The 13,884-nt window shown below is 33.5% G+C and overlaps 1 protein-coding gene across 1 annotated transcript in view; it reads left to right on the top strand.

Annotated features, from left to right (window-relative positions):
• Nucleotides 1–11,132, top strand: part of LOC129250354 (kelch domain-containing protein 10 homolog) — a 31,411-nt gene extending 20,279 nt beyond the window's left edge. The window contains exons 2-3 of the mRNA XM_054889984.1: nucleotides 9,877–10,430; nucleotides 10,499–11,132. Coding sequence (XP_054745959.1) covers nucleotides 9,877–10,430; nucleotides 10,499–10,864 — 920 coding nt within the window. The 3' untranslated portion in view covers nucleotides 10,865–11,132. The remainder of the gene's footprint in view (nucleotides 1–9,876; nucleotides 10,431–10,498) is intronic.
• Nucleotides 11,133–13,884: the final 2,752 nt, after the last annotated feature.

Here is a 13,884-nt window from a genome sequence, read left to right as displayed (position 1 = left end):
TTTATTAAATTTTCCACTGCTCATAATAATAATGTCCACTCAATTCAGTTTGTCACTAAAGAATAAACACAACGCGTGATTTATGCTGTTGCATTTCGTATACATATATTGTTGTTAAAGTACCGCTATTTTACGAAAAACTCACAAACCAAACTAAAAATTAAAATACATATGTATGTACATATTGCGAAGCAAATTTGAAAAATGTCCGGATTATAGAGTAAAAAATGTTAAACTGTCCGAATATAGCAGTTGTCCGGATTATAGATGTGACCGGACTACCGCGTGTCCGGATTATCGAGATAGTACTGTACCATCATTTATGTACATATAGAGTATACGTTCATTTATGAATGTATGTAATGAAAAACTTCATGAATTACTTTCAGAACTTTATTAAAATTAATTCGCGTCGCGCGCATGCACAAAACCTTGGTTCACAACGCAGGCGCAGAAATAAACGCACTGCGTATTTATCCTCCCCATGTGACTCGGCATCAATTCTCGGCGCCAATTTTTTTTTTTTTTTTAAATGTGTTTTTTTTAATGTAATCGTAAAAAATTTTTAATAAATTTTATGTATCCGCTTATCATTTCAAAAGTAACAAAATGGTAAAAAAATAAGCGGGCCAAGAAATAAATGCACCGCCTATTTTTCCTCGCCACATGTTAGGCTCGATTTCAATTCCCAGTGCAAACCTTTTTTTATTAACTTTTTTTTTTTAAATTCGTTTTTTTATGTAATTAAAAAAAATTAAGTAATAAATTTTACGTATTCGCTTATTATTTCAAAAAATACGAAAATAGTAAAAATTTAATTAGTTTAATGTATTTATCCTCCCCACGTGACTCGGCATCAATTCTCGGTGCAAATTTTTTTTTTTCGTTTTTAAATTTTTTTTTTTTAATGTAATCGTAAAAAAATTTTTAATAAATTTTATGTATCCGCTTATCATTTCAAAAGTAACAAAATGGTCAAAAAATAAGCAGTCGAAGAAATAAATGCACCGCCTATTTTTCCTCGCCACATGTTAGACTCGATTTCAATTCCCAGTGCAAACCTTTTTTTATTAACTTTTTTTTTTTAAATTCGTTTTTTTTATGTAATTAAAAAAAATTATGTAATAAATTTTACGTATTCGCTTATTATTTCAAAAAATACGAAAATAGTAAAAATTTAATTAGTTTAATGTATTTATCCTCCCCACGTGACTCGGCATCAATTCTCGGTGCAAATTTTTTTTTTCGTTTTTAAATTTTTTTTTAATGTAATCGTAAAAAAATTTTTAATAAATTTTATGTATCCGCTTATCATTTCAAAAGTAACAAAATGGACAAAAAATAAGCAGTCGAAGAAATAAACGCACCGCCTATTTTTCCTCGCCACATGTTAGACTCGAGTTCAATTCCCGGTGCAAACTTTTTTTTATAAATTTTATTTTTTAAAATCGTTTTTTTTTTTTAATGTAATTGAAAAAAAAAATTATGTAATAAATTTTACGTATTCGCTTATTATTTCAAAAATACGCAAATAGTACAAATTTAATTGGTTTAATGTCGAGGTGAGAAATGTGTTGTGTGTTGAGGTGAAAGATGTGTGGTGTTTCTAATTTTTGTGTGGGCAAAAGTCAGTGAGGTGTCTATAAACTCGGTGTGCTAAATGACCTTATTACAAATCTTTCAGATCTCAATTGTACTAAAAAAAGCTTACAGTAACATTTGCACCTTCTCATTGCATTAACATTCTCTGGTACTAGGTCACGTTCTCAAAATCGGCCAATAAATATCAATTCTGTAAATTTGAATGGTGCAGCATTTCAATATAATCCACAAATTGATTATTCATCTCACAAATACGTTGTCATTGGAAGTATGGATAAAATTTGCGGATTTAGTCAAGCATTGAAATTCAAAACTTAACACCAGGCATGTGTTGCGCTGGAGGAAAAGTTCGTTTACCAGGCATACAATATCCGCCCGAACCATTAGTTACATTATTATCGGGAACATCACCCGATTCCAAACATTTTCTTGAAAAAAATTCCACATATAATTCATTTTTCAAATGACATCTTTTGGTGCTGGAAAAATTATAACCGATAACTTCATGCCAACGTTCAAGGTAATACATAAATTTCAACGTTCAACAACATTCGCTGACACATCTAATGAATCATTAGATTTTATGGACACAAATTATGGCTTTTTTCAGATTCAAGGGCAAGCATATCACTTAATAGGTTCATTACTACCACTACCCGATCAAAAGTCAAAATTTTTGCAAATTTATTTCATTAATGACAACGATGATTAACTAGAAGCACGGTGTGCATTTTCCAGAAATATAAACAGAGTCATTATGAGAGAGTTACAAGATTTATTACACACACACAATGTTTTGGTGCAATGTTTTAAAACAACAATCGAAAGATTGTCATCTGATAATCATAAAATTAAAATTGATGCAAATAAAACGCCTGCCGGCGAACATCGTGGAAGATACAATCAACCAACTTCAACCAACGATGTTGCAATTGTTATATCTGGAGATGAATTTCAACCAAGAGATATTGTTTTGCAAAGAAGAAATGATACACTGCAACGTGTTAATGAAACGCATCGAAAATATGATGCATTACAATATCCTCTTATGTTCTGTCGTGGTGAAGATGGTTATTCGATTGATATAAAACAAATAAATCCAGCAAATGGTCAAGAAACAAATAAAACTGTAAGCGCAATGAATTATTATGCATACAGAATCATGATAAGAGAAAATCAAGAGAATCACATTTTAAAATGTCGTAAATTATTTCATCAGTATATTGTTGACATGTATGCGAAAATAGAAACAGAACGATTGAATTACATTAGATTCAACCAATGAAAATTACGCTGTGACGAATACATACATTTACGAGATGCATTTAACAACGATACCAACGTTAATAACATTGGCCAAATGGTAATATTACCTTCATCGTATACAGGCAGTCCAAGGCATATGCATGAATACGCCCAAGATGCAATGTGTTATGTCAGAAATTATGGTCGACCCGACTTATTCATAACTTTCACATGCAATCCGAAATGGGATGATATTAAGAATCATTTATATACTGGGCAATCAGCTACTGATAGGCATGACATTACTGCAAGAGTGTTTAGACGAAAGCTACAGTCTCTAATGGATTTCATTGTAAAACATAAAGTTTACGGAGATGTACAATGTTTCATGTATTCTGAGGAATGGCAAAAAAGAGGCTTGCCTCATATTTTGATTTGGTTAAAACAAAAACTAACCACAGATAAAACTGATCATATTATATGTGCTGAAATTCCAGATATAAATGAAGATCCAGAATTACATACTGTAACCAAAAACATGATTCATGGACCGTGTGGTACGTTAAATAAAAATTCTCCATGTATGGTTGATGGTAAATGTTCAAAAAACTACCCAAGGCAATTAATTGCTGAAACAATGACTGGAAATGATGGATATCCATTGTACCGTAGAAGATCACCAGAAGATAATGGAAAAACAGTCACTGTGAAAATAAATAATCAAGATGTGGAGATCGATAACCGTTGGATAGTTCCGTATTCCAAATTATTATCGAAAACATTTAACGCACATATAAATGTTGAATATTGTAACTCCGTAAAATCAATCAAATACATATGCAAATATAGGGCCCGCCATCTATCGTTACGGATTTGAACTAGGTATTATTTGAAGAATGGTAACACTTAGCTGTCATCTGATTTGACAGAAAATTAGTTCCAAATTCGTTCCGCTGAACGAAAATGGTTGTGTATACGCTCAAAGAACGCTGGGAAATATTGCGACATTACTTTGAAAATCATGGTAATGTAGCAGAATGTGTACAAAAATTACGTACGGCAATGGGAAGAAGAAAAGCACCGAATGAAGCGTATGTGCGTTACCTTGCGAAAAAAGTAAGAGAAACTGGGATGCTTATTGACAAACCAACGCGTGACCGACCAAAAACCGTGCGTGCACCCGAAAATATTGCTGCTGTGGCCGAGAGTGTTCGTGAATCACCAGGAACATCAGTTCACCGTCGTTCTCAACAATTGGACATTTCGGAGACATCATTGAGACGAATTTTGCGTAAAGACCTTGGTATGACGCCGTACAAAGTGAAAGGGAGCCGTATGAATGAAGTTGTGTTCCATCATTAACCGGAAGGATTGTACTTCAAAATTATAAAAACAGTTTTGAAAAATATTGAGTAGTTTCTTTTTTATAGCATTTTTAATTCCGTAAAGTAAAGTGACATGGCAGTATTTGGAGTTGTAAATCGAAATGATGAAATTACTAATTACCAAATAGGAAGATACATTAGTAGCAACGAAGCAGTTTGGAGAATATTATCATTTCCGATTCATGATCGCCATCCAGCTGTTATTCATTTGTCCATTTAGAAAATGAACAAAGTGTTTATTTCACTGAAAATACTGCTCAACAAATGGCCGAACGACCACCAGCAACAACACTAACTGCATTTTTCAACTTATGTGAAACAGATTCATTTGCAAGAACATTGCTTTAATATTATACTTGGAATGCATCATCAAGGTCCTGGGTACGAAGGCAACGAGGAATACCTGTAGATGGATATCCAGGTGTTCATTTGGGTGATGCAATCGGACGACTTTACACTGTGCATCCAAGTAAAGTGGAATGTTTCTATTTACGTTTACTCTTAGTTGACATTCCCGGCCCAAGATCATTCGAAAGTTTGAAACGAGTTAATGGTCATCTTTGTTGTACTTATCAGCAAGCATGCAAAGAATTGAATTTGTTTGAAAATGATAATCAGTGGGATGCAACTCTTATGGATGCATGTGCAACAAGTTCTCCACACCAAATAAGAACACTATTTGCCATCATTATTGCTACATGTTTCCCAGCAAACCCAAAAGAATTGTGGAGTACTTACCAAGAATACATGACAGAAGATATCCTACATCAAGTACGTCACATTACTGCAAATCCAAATTTGAATTATACAGATGAATTATATAATGAGGCATTAATTAAAATCGAAGACTTTTGCCTGATGATTGCAAATAAAACTCTGAGTGAGTTAGGTATGATCGCACCAATCGTCCGATGCATGATGCATACAATGCAGAATTAAGACGTGAAAAAGAATATGATCGAAATGATCTGAACACATTTGTAACAACAAACCTACCAAAATTAAACACAGAACAAAGGCAGGCATATGACACAATTATAGACAATGTTGCAAATGAAAGAGGAGGAATATTCTTCTTAGATGCACCAGGTGGGACTGGAAAAACGGTTTTGTTGTCGTTAATTTTGGCCACCATTCGATCACAGAATAATATTGCATTGGCTTTGGCATCATCTGGAATAGCGGCAACTTTATTTTACGGCGATCGCACTGCACATTAAAGTTACCATTAAATATGCAAGTAAATGAAGAACCAACTTGCAACATTTCTAAAAATTCTAGAATGGGAAAGGTTTTACAAACATGTAAAATTATTGTATGGGATGAATGTACGATGGCTCATAAAAAATCACTGGAAGCCTTAAATAGAACACTGAAAGATTTTCGAAATAACACAAACATATTTGGTGGTGCACTAATTTTATTGGCCGGTGATTTTCGACAAACTTTGCCTGTTATTCCCAAATCAACAGCAGCTGATGAATTGAGAGCGTGCCTTAAATCTTCTAATCTGTGGAGATATGTTCAAAAACTCACATTAACTACTAATGTTCGTGTGCAGTTACAGAATGATCCAACAGCTGCTGAATTTTCCGAACATTTGTTGCAAATTGGAAATGGACGAAAGCCAATTGATAAGAATACAGGCATGATCACACTTCCAAATAATGTTTGTACCGTAACAGAATCAAGAGTACAATTAGTGCAAAATGTATTCCCAAATATTGCACAAAACTATCGAAATCAAGATTGGCTAAGCGAGAGAGCTACATAATGTATATTAGCTGCCAAAAATGTCGATGTCAATGAAATCAATGCCAGTATTTTGACTAAAATTCCAGGTGAAGTTGTCACCTATAAATCAATTGATTCAATCACTAATCCCGACGATGTAGTGAATTATCCAATTGAATTTGTGAATTCACTTAATTTGCCTGGCTTGCCACCACATCGTTTGCAATTGAAAGTCGGCGCAGTGATCATTATGTTGCGAAATATCAATCAGCCGAAACTATGCAATGGGACAAGATTAGCAGTGAAACGGACAATGAACAATGTAATTGAAGCAACAATTTTGAAAGGCAAATTTAAAGGTGAAGATGTTTTGATTCCGCGCATTCCAATGATTTCAACAGATTTGCCTTTTGATTTTAAGCGACTTCAATTTCCCATTCGCCTTGCTTTTGCTATTACAATCAATAAGTCTCAAGATCAAACACTTCAATTATGTGGAATTGACCTAACTTATCCATGCTTTGGACATGGGCAACTGTATGTAGGATGTTCTCGAGTATGGAAACCATCGTTACTTTATATTTATGCACCGCATGAAAATAAAACCAAAAGTTTTGTGTATCAGAAGGCTTAAAATAAGTTGTTAGTTTACAATCGTTAGAGTAAGTCACTAAAATGAATAAAACATTGTTATTAGAATAAGTCACAAAATAATGGCCGAGCATGAATTAAATGATGAAACAAGAAAAAAACAAAGAACACTTTTCATTTACATATATTTTTCTTTCACCCAGCGAAGCGGGTGTTTCCCAGCAAACCCAAAAGAATTGTGGAGTGCTTACCAAGAATACATGACTGCAAATCCAAATTTGAATTATACAGATGAATTATATAATGAGACATTAATTAAAATCGAAGACTTTTGCCTGATGATTGCAAATAAAACTCTGAGTGAGTTAGGTATGATCGCACCAAATCGTCCGATGCATGATGCATGCAATGCAGAATTAAGACGTGAAAAAGAATATGATCGAAATGATCTGAACACATTTGTAACAACAAACCTACCAAAATTAAACACAGAACAAAGGCAGGCATATGACACAATTATAGACATTCTTAGATGCACCAGGTGGGAGTGGAAAAACGTTTTTGTTGTCGTTAATTTTGGCCACCATTCGATCACAGAATAATATTGCATTGGCTTTGGTATCATCTGGAATAGCGGCAACTTTATTGGACGGCGGTCGCACTGCACATTAAAGTTACCATTAAATATGCAAGTAAATGAAGAACCAACTTGCAACATTTCTAAAAATTCTGGAATGGGAAAGGTTTTACAAACATGTAAAATTATTGTATGGGATGAATGTACGATGGCTCATAAAAAATCACTGGAAGCCTTAAATAGAACACTGAAAGATTTTCGAAATAACACAAACATATTTGGTGGTGCACTAATTCTATTGGCCGGTGATTGTCGACAAACTTTGCCTGTTATTCCCAAATCAACAGCAGCTGATGGATTGAGAGCGTGCCTTAAATCTTCTAATCTGTGGAGATATGTTCAAAAACTCACATTAACTACTAATGTTCGCGTCTCTCTGTTATGTTATGTTAAAGTATATTATGTTATGTTAATGTTAACTCATTCTCTATATCCATACAAAATATCTATCAAACAAATAAAATTAAAATTTTCTTTTGAAAAATGCAACCATTCAATCAGTATTTTCTTATGACGTTATCACGTTAAACTATCGTCAGTAAACCGACTTTACAGACAACCTCTTTTTATTTTAGTGGCTTGCTCTAATGATTGTAAACTAACAACTTATTCTAAAGCCTTCTGATACACAAAATTTGTGGTTTTATTTTCATGCGGTGTATAAATATAAAGTAACGATGGTTTCCCTACTCGAGAACATCCTACATACAGTTGCCTATGTCCAAAGCATGGATAAGTTAGGTCAATTCCACATAATTGAAGTGTTTGACTTTGAGACTTATTGATTGTAATAGCAAAAGCAAGGCGAATGGGAAATTGAAGTCGCTTAAAATCAAAAGGCAAATCTGTTGAAATCATTGGAATGCGCGGAATCAAAACATCTTCACCTTTAAATTTGCCTTTCAAAATTGTTGCTTCAATTACATTGTTCATTGTCCGTTCACTGCTAATCTTGTCCCATTGCATAGTTTCGGCTGATTGATATTTCGGAACATAATGATCATTGCGCCGACTTTCAATTGCAAACGATGTGGTGGCAAGCCAGGCAAATTAAGTGAATTCAAAAATTCAATTGGATAATTCACTACATTGTCGGGATTAGTGATTGAATCAATTGATTTATAGGTGACAACTTCACCTGGAATTTGAGTCAAAATACTGGCATTGATTTCTTTGACATCGACATTTTTGGCAGCTAATATACATTATGTAGCTCTCTCGCTTAGCCAATCTTGATTTCGATAGTTTTGCGCAATATTTGGAATACATTTTGCACTAATTGTACATAACATAACATAACATAACATAACATAACAACACTGGCAACGGGTACAGCGTTCTTTTGAACCAGCCATAATGTGGCTTACTTTTTTAACGCTTGGGGCGGAACTGAACTGTCAAATTGACAGTGTGAGTTACAATGTGTCAATATTTCTTTCTGATTTGGATGCCATAAGGAAAAAACGTAAGTGCAACATATAAAAATTATTTGTGAATTTTTTTGGAGTGGATTTTGGAACAGTGAATAATTTCTTACGAAATTTGAGAATTTAATGTGAAATCCGAATGAAATTATGTGTTCGTGGAAAAAAATTTTTTTTCTTTTTTTTTTTTTTGAAAAATGTAAATGGATAATGGTTAAAAAAGCTCCAATGCTTAATAAAACATATAAATTGAAACGAAAAATTCATGGATGATCAGGAAAAAAGACGATATGTATATAAAAATTCAGCCGTTTTTCTCGTTGTGATGAACTTTACGGAGAATGGCTCAACCGATGTTAACCAAACTTTGCCACATTGAAGAGACACAAGTGGAGAAGGTTTGTAACTATGTCTGGTTAAGTTTTCCTTTACTTCTTCGTCAACACACAGTTAACACAAGGCAGCGTTCTTTTTAGCTCAACGAACCTGAACAGGTCGTCGCTAAAAAAGTACTTAAGCAAGTCCGTTTTCTTAGAAGATTACCAAAGGTTATCAGTAATAGTGCATAGGGAAAGTAAGTGTTAAAACTAACAAGAAAGTGTTTTATTTGGTAAAGTGTTCAAGTGAAGCAGTTTCCAGGCATCAACCAAAGAGATAAAAAAAGTGCGTCAGAAATATTTAAGAGAAGAGTATTTTCACGAAAAATTTACAAAATATATATTAATTTTGAAATTAATTGATAACAAGTAAAACAGTGAATAAATGGTGTAAAAATACACACAGCAGAAATCGGCAAAAATAATTAATATTTTAGAAGTTTTTACTTAAGATATTTAAGAAAAGATATTGTTTTCACACTTTTCGTAGATATTTTCAAGAAAAATTTCAAAAATATATATTATTTTTGCTGATCATTTCCCATTTCTGTTCTGTGTAATTTTCATTTGAACGCGTGCTCACAGTTCAATTATATTTTTAAAAGATGGCGCTAATACTAAGTTTCCACCGCAGCCGGAGTTTGGGTTCTCTGCCGCTATCGTGTTCTTAGCGCAAACACGAAACAAAACACCTGTCAAGTCCCATATAAAATTAAAACACAACTCCATACCTAAACCCACTTTTCAAAGCGTGTTTTGTTGGGTTTGCGTCTAATTTAATTATTAAGTGGTGGCAATGTTGCTCATTTTCCTCATTTATTATTGCATTCTTATCAAAACATGGCAACAATGATTGCAATTTGTCAATATGACATTTGATTGACGCACCGGCTATCCATTTGGTGAATCTTGCTCAAACGACTGTTATATATATCAAACAACAGGTAAAAAACCGAGTGTTAAGCGAATAGAGGCTACTGGTGATGCGCCAATTCCACAATATGGGCCGGGAATAGTTTTACACGAACATTATTTATATACGGTTGGGGGAACAACTGGCTATGATTACTCTTGTGAAGTGCATCGCTTAAATTTGCGCACACGAGTGTGGGAATGCGTATATATCTGTCGTCCAGATATACGCCAAGATCCAGAGGGTCGTTATCGTCACGAAGTTGTCTACGATGGGCAATACATATATGTGCTGGGTGGTGGTACATCGAATTTAGTGTATGATTTACAACGCATCCCTGCATTTTATTTAATTACAAACCGATGGGAATATTTCGTCACATTACCCGATCGAACATCACAAACAAATCTAACAATCGAGCGACCAAATTCCGGATATCCAAACCTACGAAAGTGCTTTTCCTGCGTACAGCACACGAAATCGAATGGTGAGGTCGAAGCATTCATTACGGGAGGCTTGCAGGTGCGTAATAATTAAATTTAGTATTATTAAATTATATTTGAAGTTGGATATCCCTTTTCCATTTGCAGGCCGATCAAGTATATTTTTCAGATATATGGAGATTAAATTTTACTACTAAGCAATGGACACTTATAAAAACAGCCTCTCTACCAAAAGCTTTGTACTTCCATGCCGCAGCGCACAGTCAAAATGGTTGTATGTACATATTCGGTGGTATTGAATATGATGAAAAACGTATACGACGGTGCAATGACCTTTATAAAATGTGGATGACCATACCATTATTAAGTGCAATTTGCTGGGAGGCAGTGTTACATTACAGACCAAATCTCAAATTGAATGGCCACTCACAGCTGCTTAAAATGGGCATACCATTGCGCTTTGCACAGAGATTGTGGCATTCTTCAAAAGCCAAAAGATTATACAATAAATGAAGAGATATATGGTATGGTATGTCATGTAACGAGCAATAAGAAGCGACAATTTTTATGTTTCATTCTAGACATAAAAGCATAATTATTGTTTGCTAACCATTTAGGAATGACATAGTTTCATATGGAAGAAATGGAACCAAAAGAATAAACATAATAAAATAAGACATTAATAATGAGTAAAAATGAAAAAAGCTAATTAATATGAAAATAAGAGTAATTATTTTTATACGCTACATATGTGTACGAGCAGTTGTGGCGATTTTTTTTACAATATGGTTCATACGCTGTCAATGGATGCTCAGATCACGAATTCTAGAAAATTGTATCATAAGAGTGGAAGCAGGATCAAGTGGCCAATCGGGCAACCAGATGAACACCAAATTTAAAAGGATAATAGTCTGCCGTCTGATTTAAAGTTCGTATCCATGAGTCTATGCATAATTAAATTCGCTTTTTCCAGATTAACGATATAAACAAATTATTTTCAATAAAGAAAAGATACCAAGTTTTTAAATCAAGGCGGCAGTAATGTGCTAAATAGAGATTGACCTCGAATGCCTGCAGTTTTTTTCTGCTTAAAAATTAATATGTGAAATGATTTTTAAGTTTTAATGAATTGTGCCTTTTAAAGTTGCACTAAGTGCCTACTACTATCTTTTTTCAAAAATGAATAAAATGTTATTTTATAAAATTATGTATTGCAAATTTTATTGTTAAAAATTAATATGTGAAATGATATTTAAGTTTTAATGAATTGTGCCTTTTAAAATTGCACTAAGTGCCTACTACTATCTTTTTTCAAAAATGAATAAAATGTTATTTTATAAAATTATGTATTGCAAATTTTATTGTTAAAAATTAATATGTGAAATGATATTTAAGTTTTAATGAATTGTGCCTTTTAATGTTGCACTAAGTGCCTACTACTATCTTTTTTCAAAAATGAATAAAATGTTATTTTATAAAATGATGTATTACAAATTTTATTGTTCTGGTGAAAAGTTGTTTTTCAGATTTAAACCAATTGGACTCTTTGTAGGATATGGCTTCATTAAATGCTGAGAGAGACGAAAAGCAGAGTCCCCTATAATATGGACTGGTATTTTTGTGGATCCATACAGCAAGCTCAATTCATCAAGAAGTGCACAACTTTGCAACTCGCGCTTTAGCGATGATTTTTCAAAAATTCCGGAGTCGTTGCATCTTCCAGGACTGCCGCAATGTATATAAGCAAATCTATATTTTGCGTCTACCAAAGCCAATAGTACTACGGAATACCACCCTTTGTAGTTGTAGAAATCAATGGCTTCTTCCTTTCTTGGATGAATTTCAATATGACATCCATCTGTATAATAAAGATGCTTTTGATTAAACGTTATTTTTATCGCATTACTTATAAACCTACCTATTACTCCAATACATTGTGGATAGCCCATTGCATTAAAATCTGCGACTCCATTCTCAATTTGCGCCCTTGTCAGTGGAAAATTTTTCAAATTCTTATTCTTATTTCACAATGTCAACAAAAGACAGTTCAAACACAGTTTCTCCCAAACTTTCGGTGGAAACAGTTGACAGTTCTCCCAAACACAACTCCTGCAAACACGGTGTTTGCTTTTGGTGGAAACGTAATATAACAGTATGTTAATTTGAATTCCAGTTTAAAAATAAGAAAAGTAGCAATCCAGAGCTCAGAGTGACATACAGAAGACCACTTTGATTCGGTAAAAGAAATGCCAAGAGGTAGAAGACATGTTAACATCGGACGTAATACACGTCACAATAGAAATGTGCAAAATCACAGACAAAATGAAAGTGAGGAAAATCATGCTGATAGATTAAGTCAACAAATAGATCGTACTAGGTCACGTTCTCAAAATCGGCCAATAAATATCAATTCTGTAAATTTGAATGGTGCAGCATTTCAATATAATCCACAAATTGATTATTCATCTCACAAATACGTTGTCATTGGAAGTATGGATAAAATTTGCGGATTTTGTCAAGCATTGAAATTCAAAACTTAACACCAGGCATGTGTTGCGCTGGAGGAAAAGTTCGTTTACCAGGCATACAATATCCGCCCGAACCATTAGTTACATTATTATCGGGAACAGCACCCGATTCCAAACATTTTCTTTAAAAAATTTCCACATATAATTCATTTTTCAAATGACATCTTTTGGTGCTGGAAAAATTATAACCGATAACTTCATGCCAACGTTCAAGGTAATACATAAATTTCAACGTTCAACAACATTCGCTGACACATCTAATGAATCATTAGATTTTATGGACACAAATTATGGCTTTTTTCAGATTCAAGGGCAAGCATATCACTTAATAGGTTCATTACTACCACTACCCGATCAAAAGTCAAAATTTTTGCAAATTTATTTCATTAATGACAACGATGTTTAACTAGAAGCACGGTGTGCATTTTCCAGAAATATAAACAGAGTCATTATGAGAGAGTTACAAGATTTATTACACACACACAATGTTTTGGTGCAATGTTTTAAAACAACAATCGAAAGATTGTCATCTGATAATCATAAAATTAAAATTGATGCAAATAAAACGCCTGCCGGCGAACATCGTGGAAGATACAATCAACCAACTTCAACCAACGATGTTGCAATTGTTATATCTGGAGATGAATTTCAACCAAGAGATATTGTTTTGCAAAGAAGAAATGATACACTGCAACGTGTTAATGAAACGCATCGAAAATATGATGCATTACAATATCCTCTTATGTTCTGTCGTGGTGAAGATGGTTATTCGATTGATATAAAACAAATAAATCCAGCAAATGGTCAAGAAACAAATAAAACTGTAAGGACAATGAATTATTATGCATACAGAATCATGATAAGAGAAAATCAAGAGAATCACATTTTAAAATGTCGTAAATTATTTCATCAGTATATTGTTGACATGTATGCGAAAATAGAAACAGAACGATTGAATTACATTAGATTCAACCAATGAAAATTACGCTGTGACGAATACATACA

Source organism: Anastrepha obliqua, chromosome 6, assembly GCF_027943255.1.
Source record: "Anastrepha obliqua isolate idAnaObli1 chromosome 6, idAnaObli1_1.0, whole genome shotgun sequence".
In the NCBI taxonomy this organism is placed as follows: domain Eukaryota; kingdom Metazoa; phylum Arthropoda; class Insecta; order Diptera; family Tephritidae; genus Anastrepha; species Anastrepha obliqua.
This window is presented reverse-complemented; position numbering and strand designations above follow the sequence as displayed.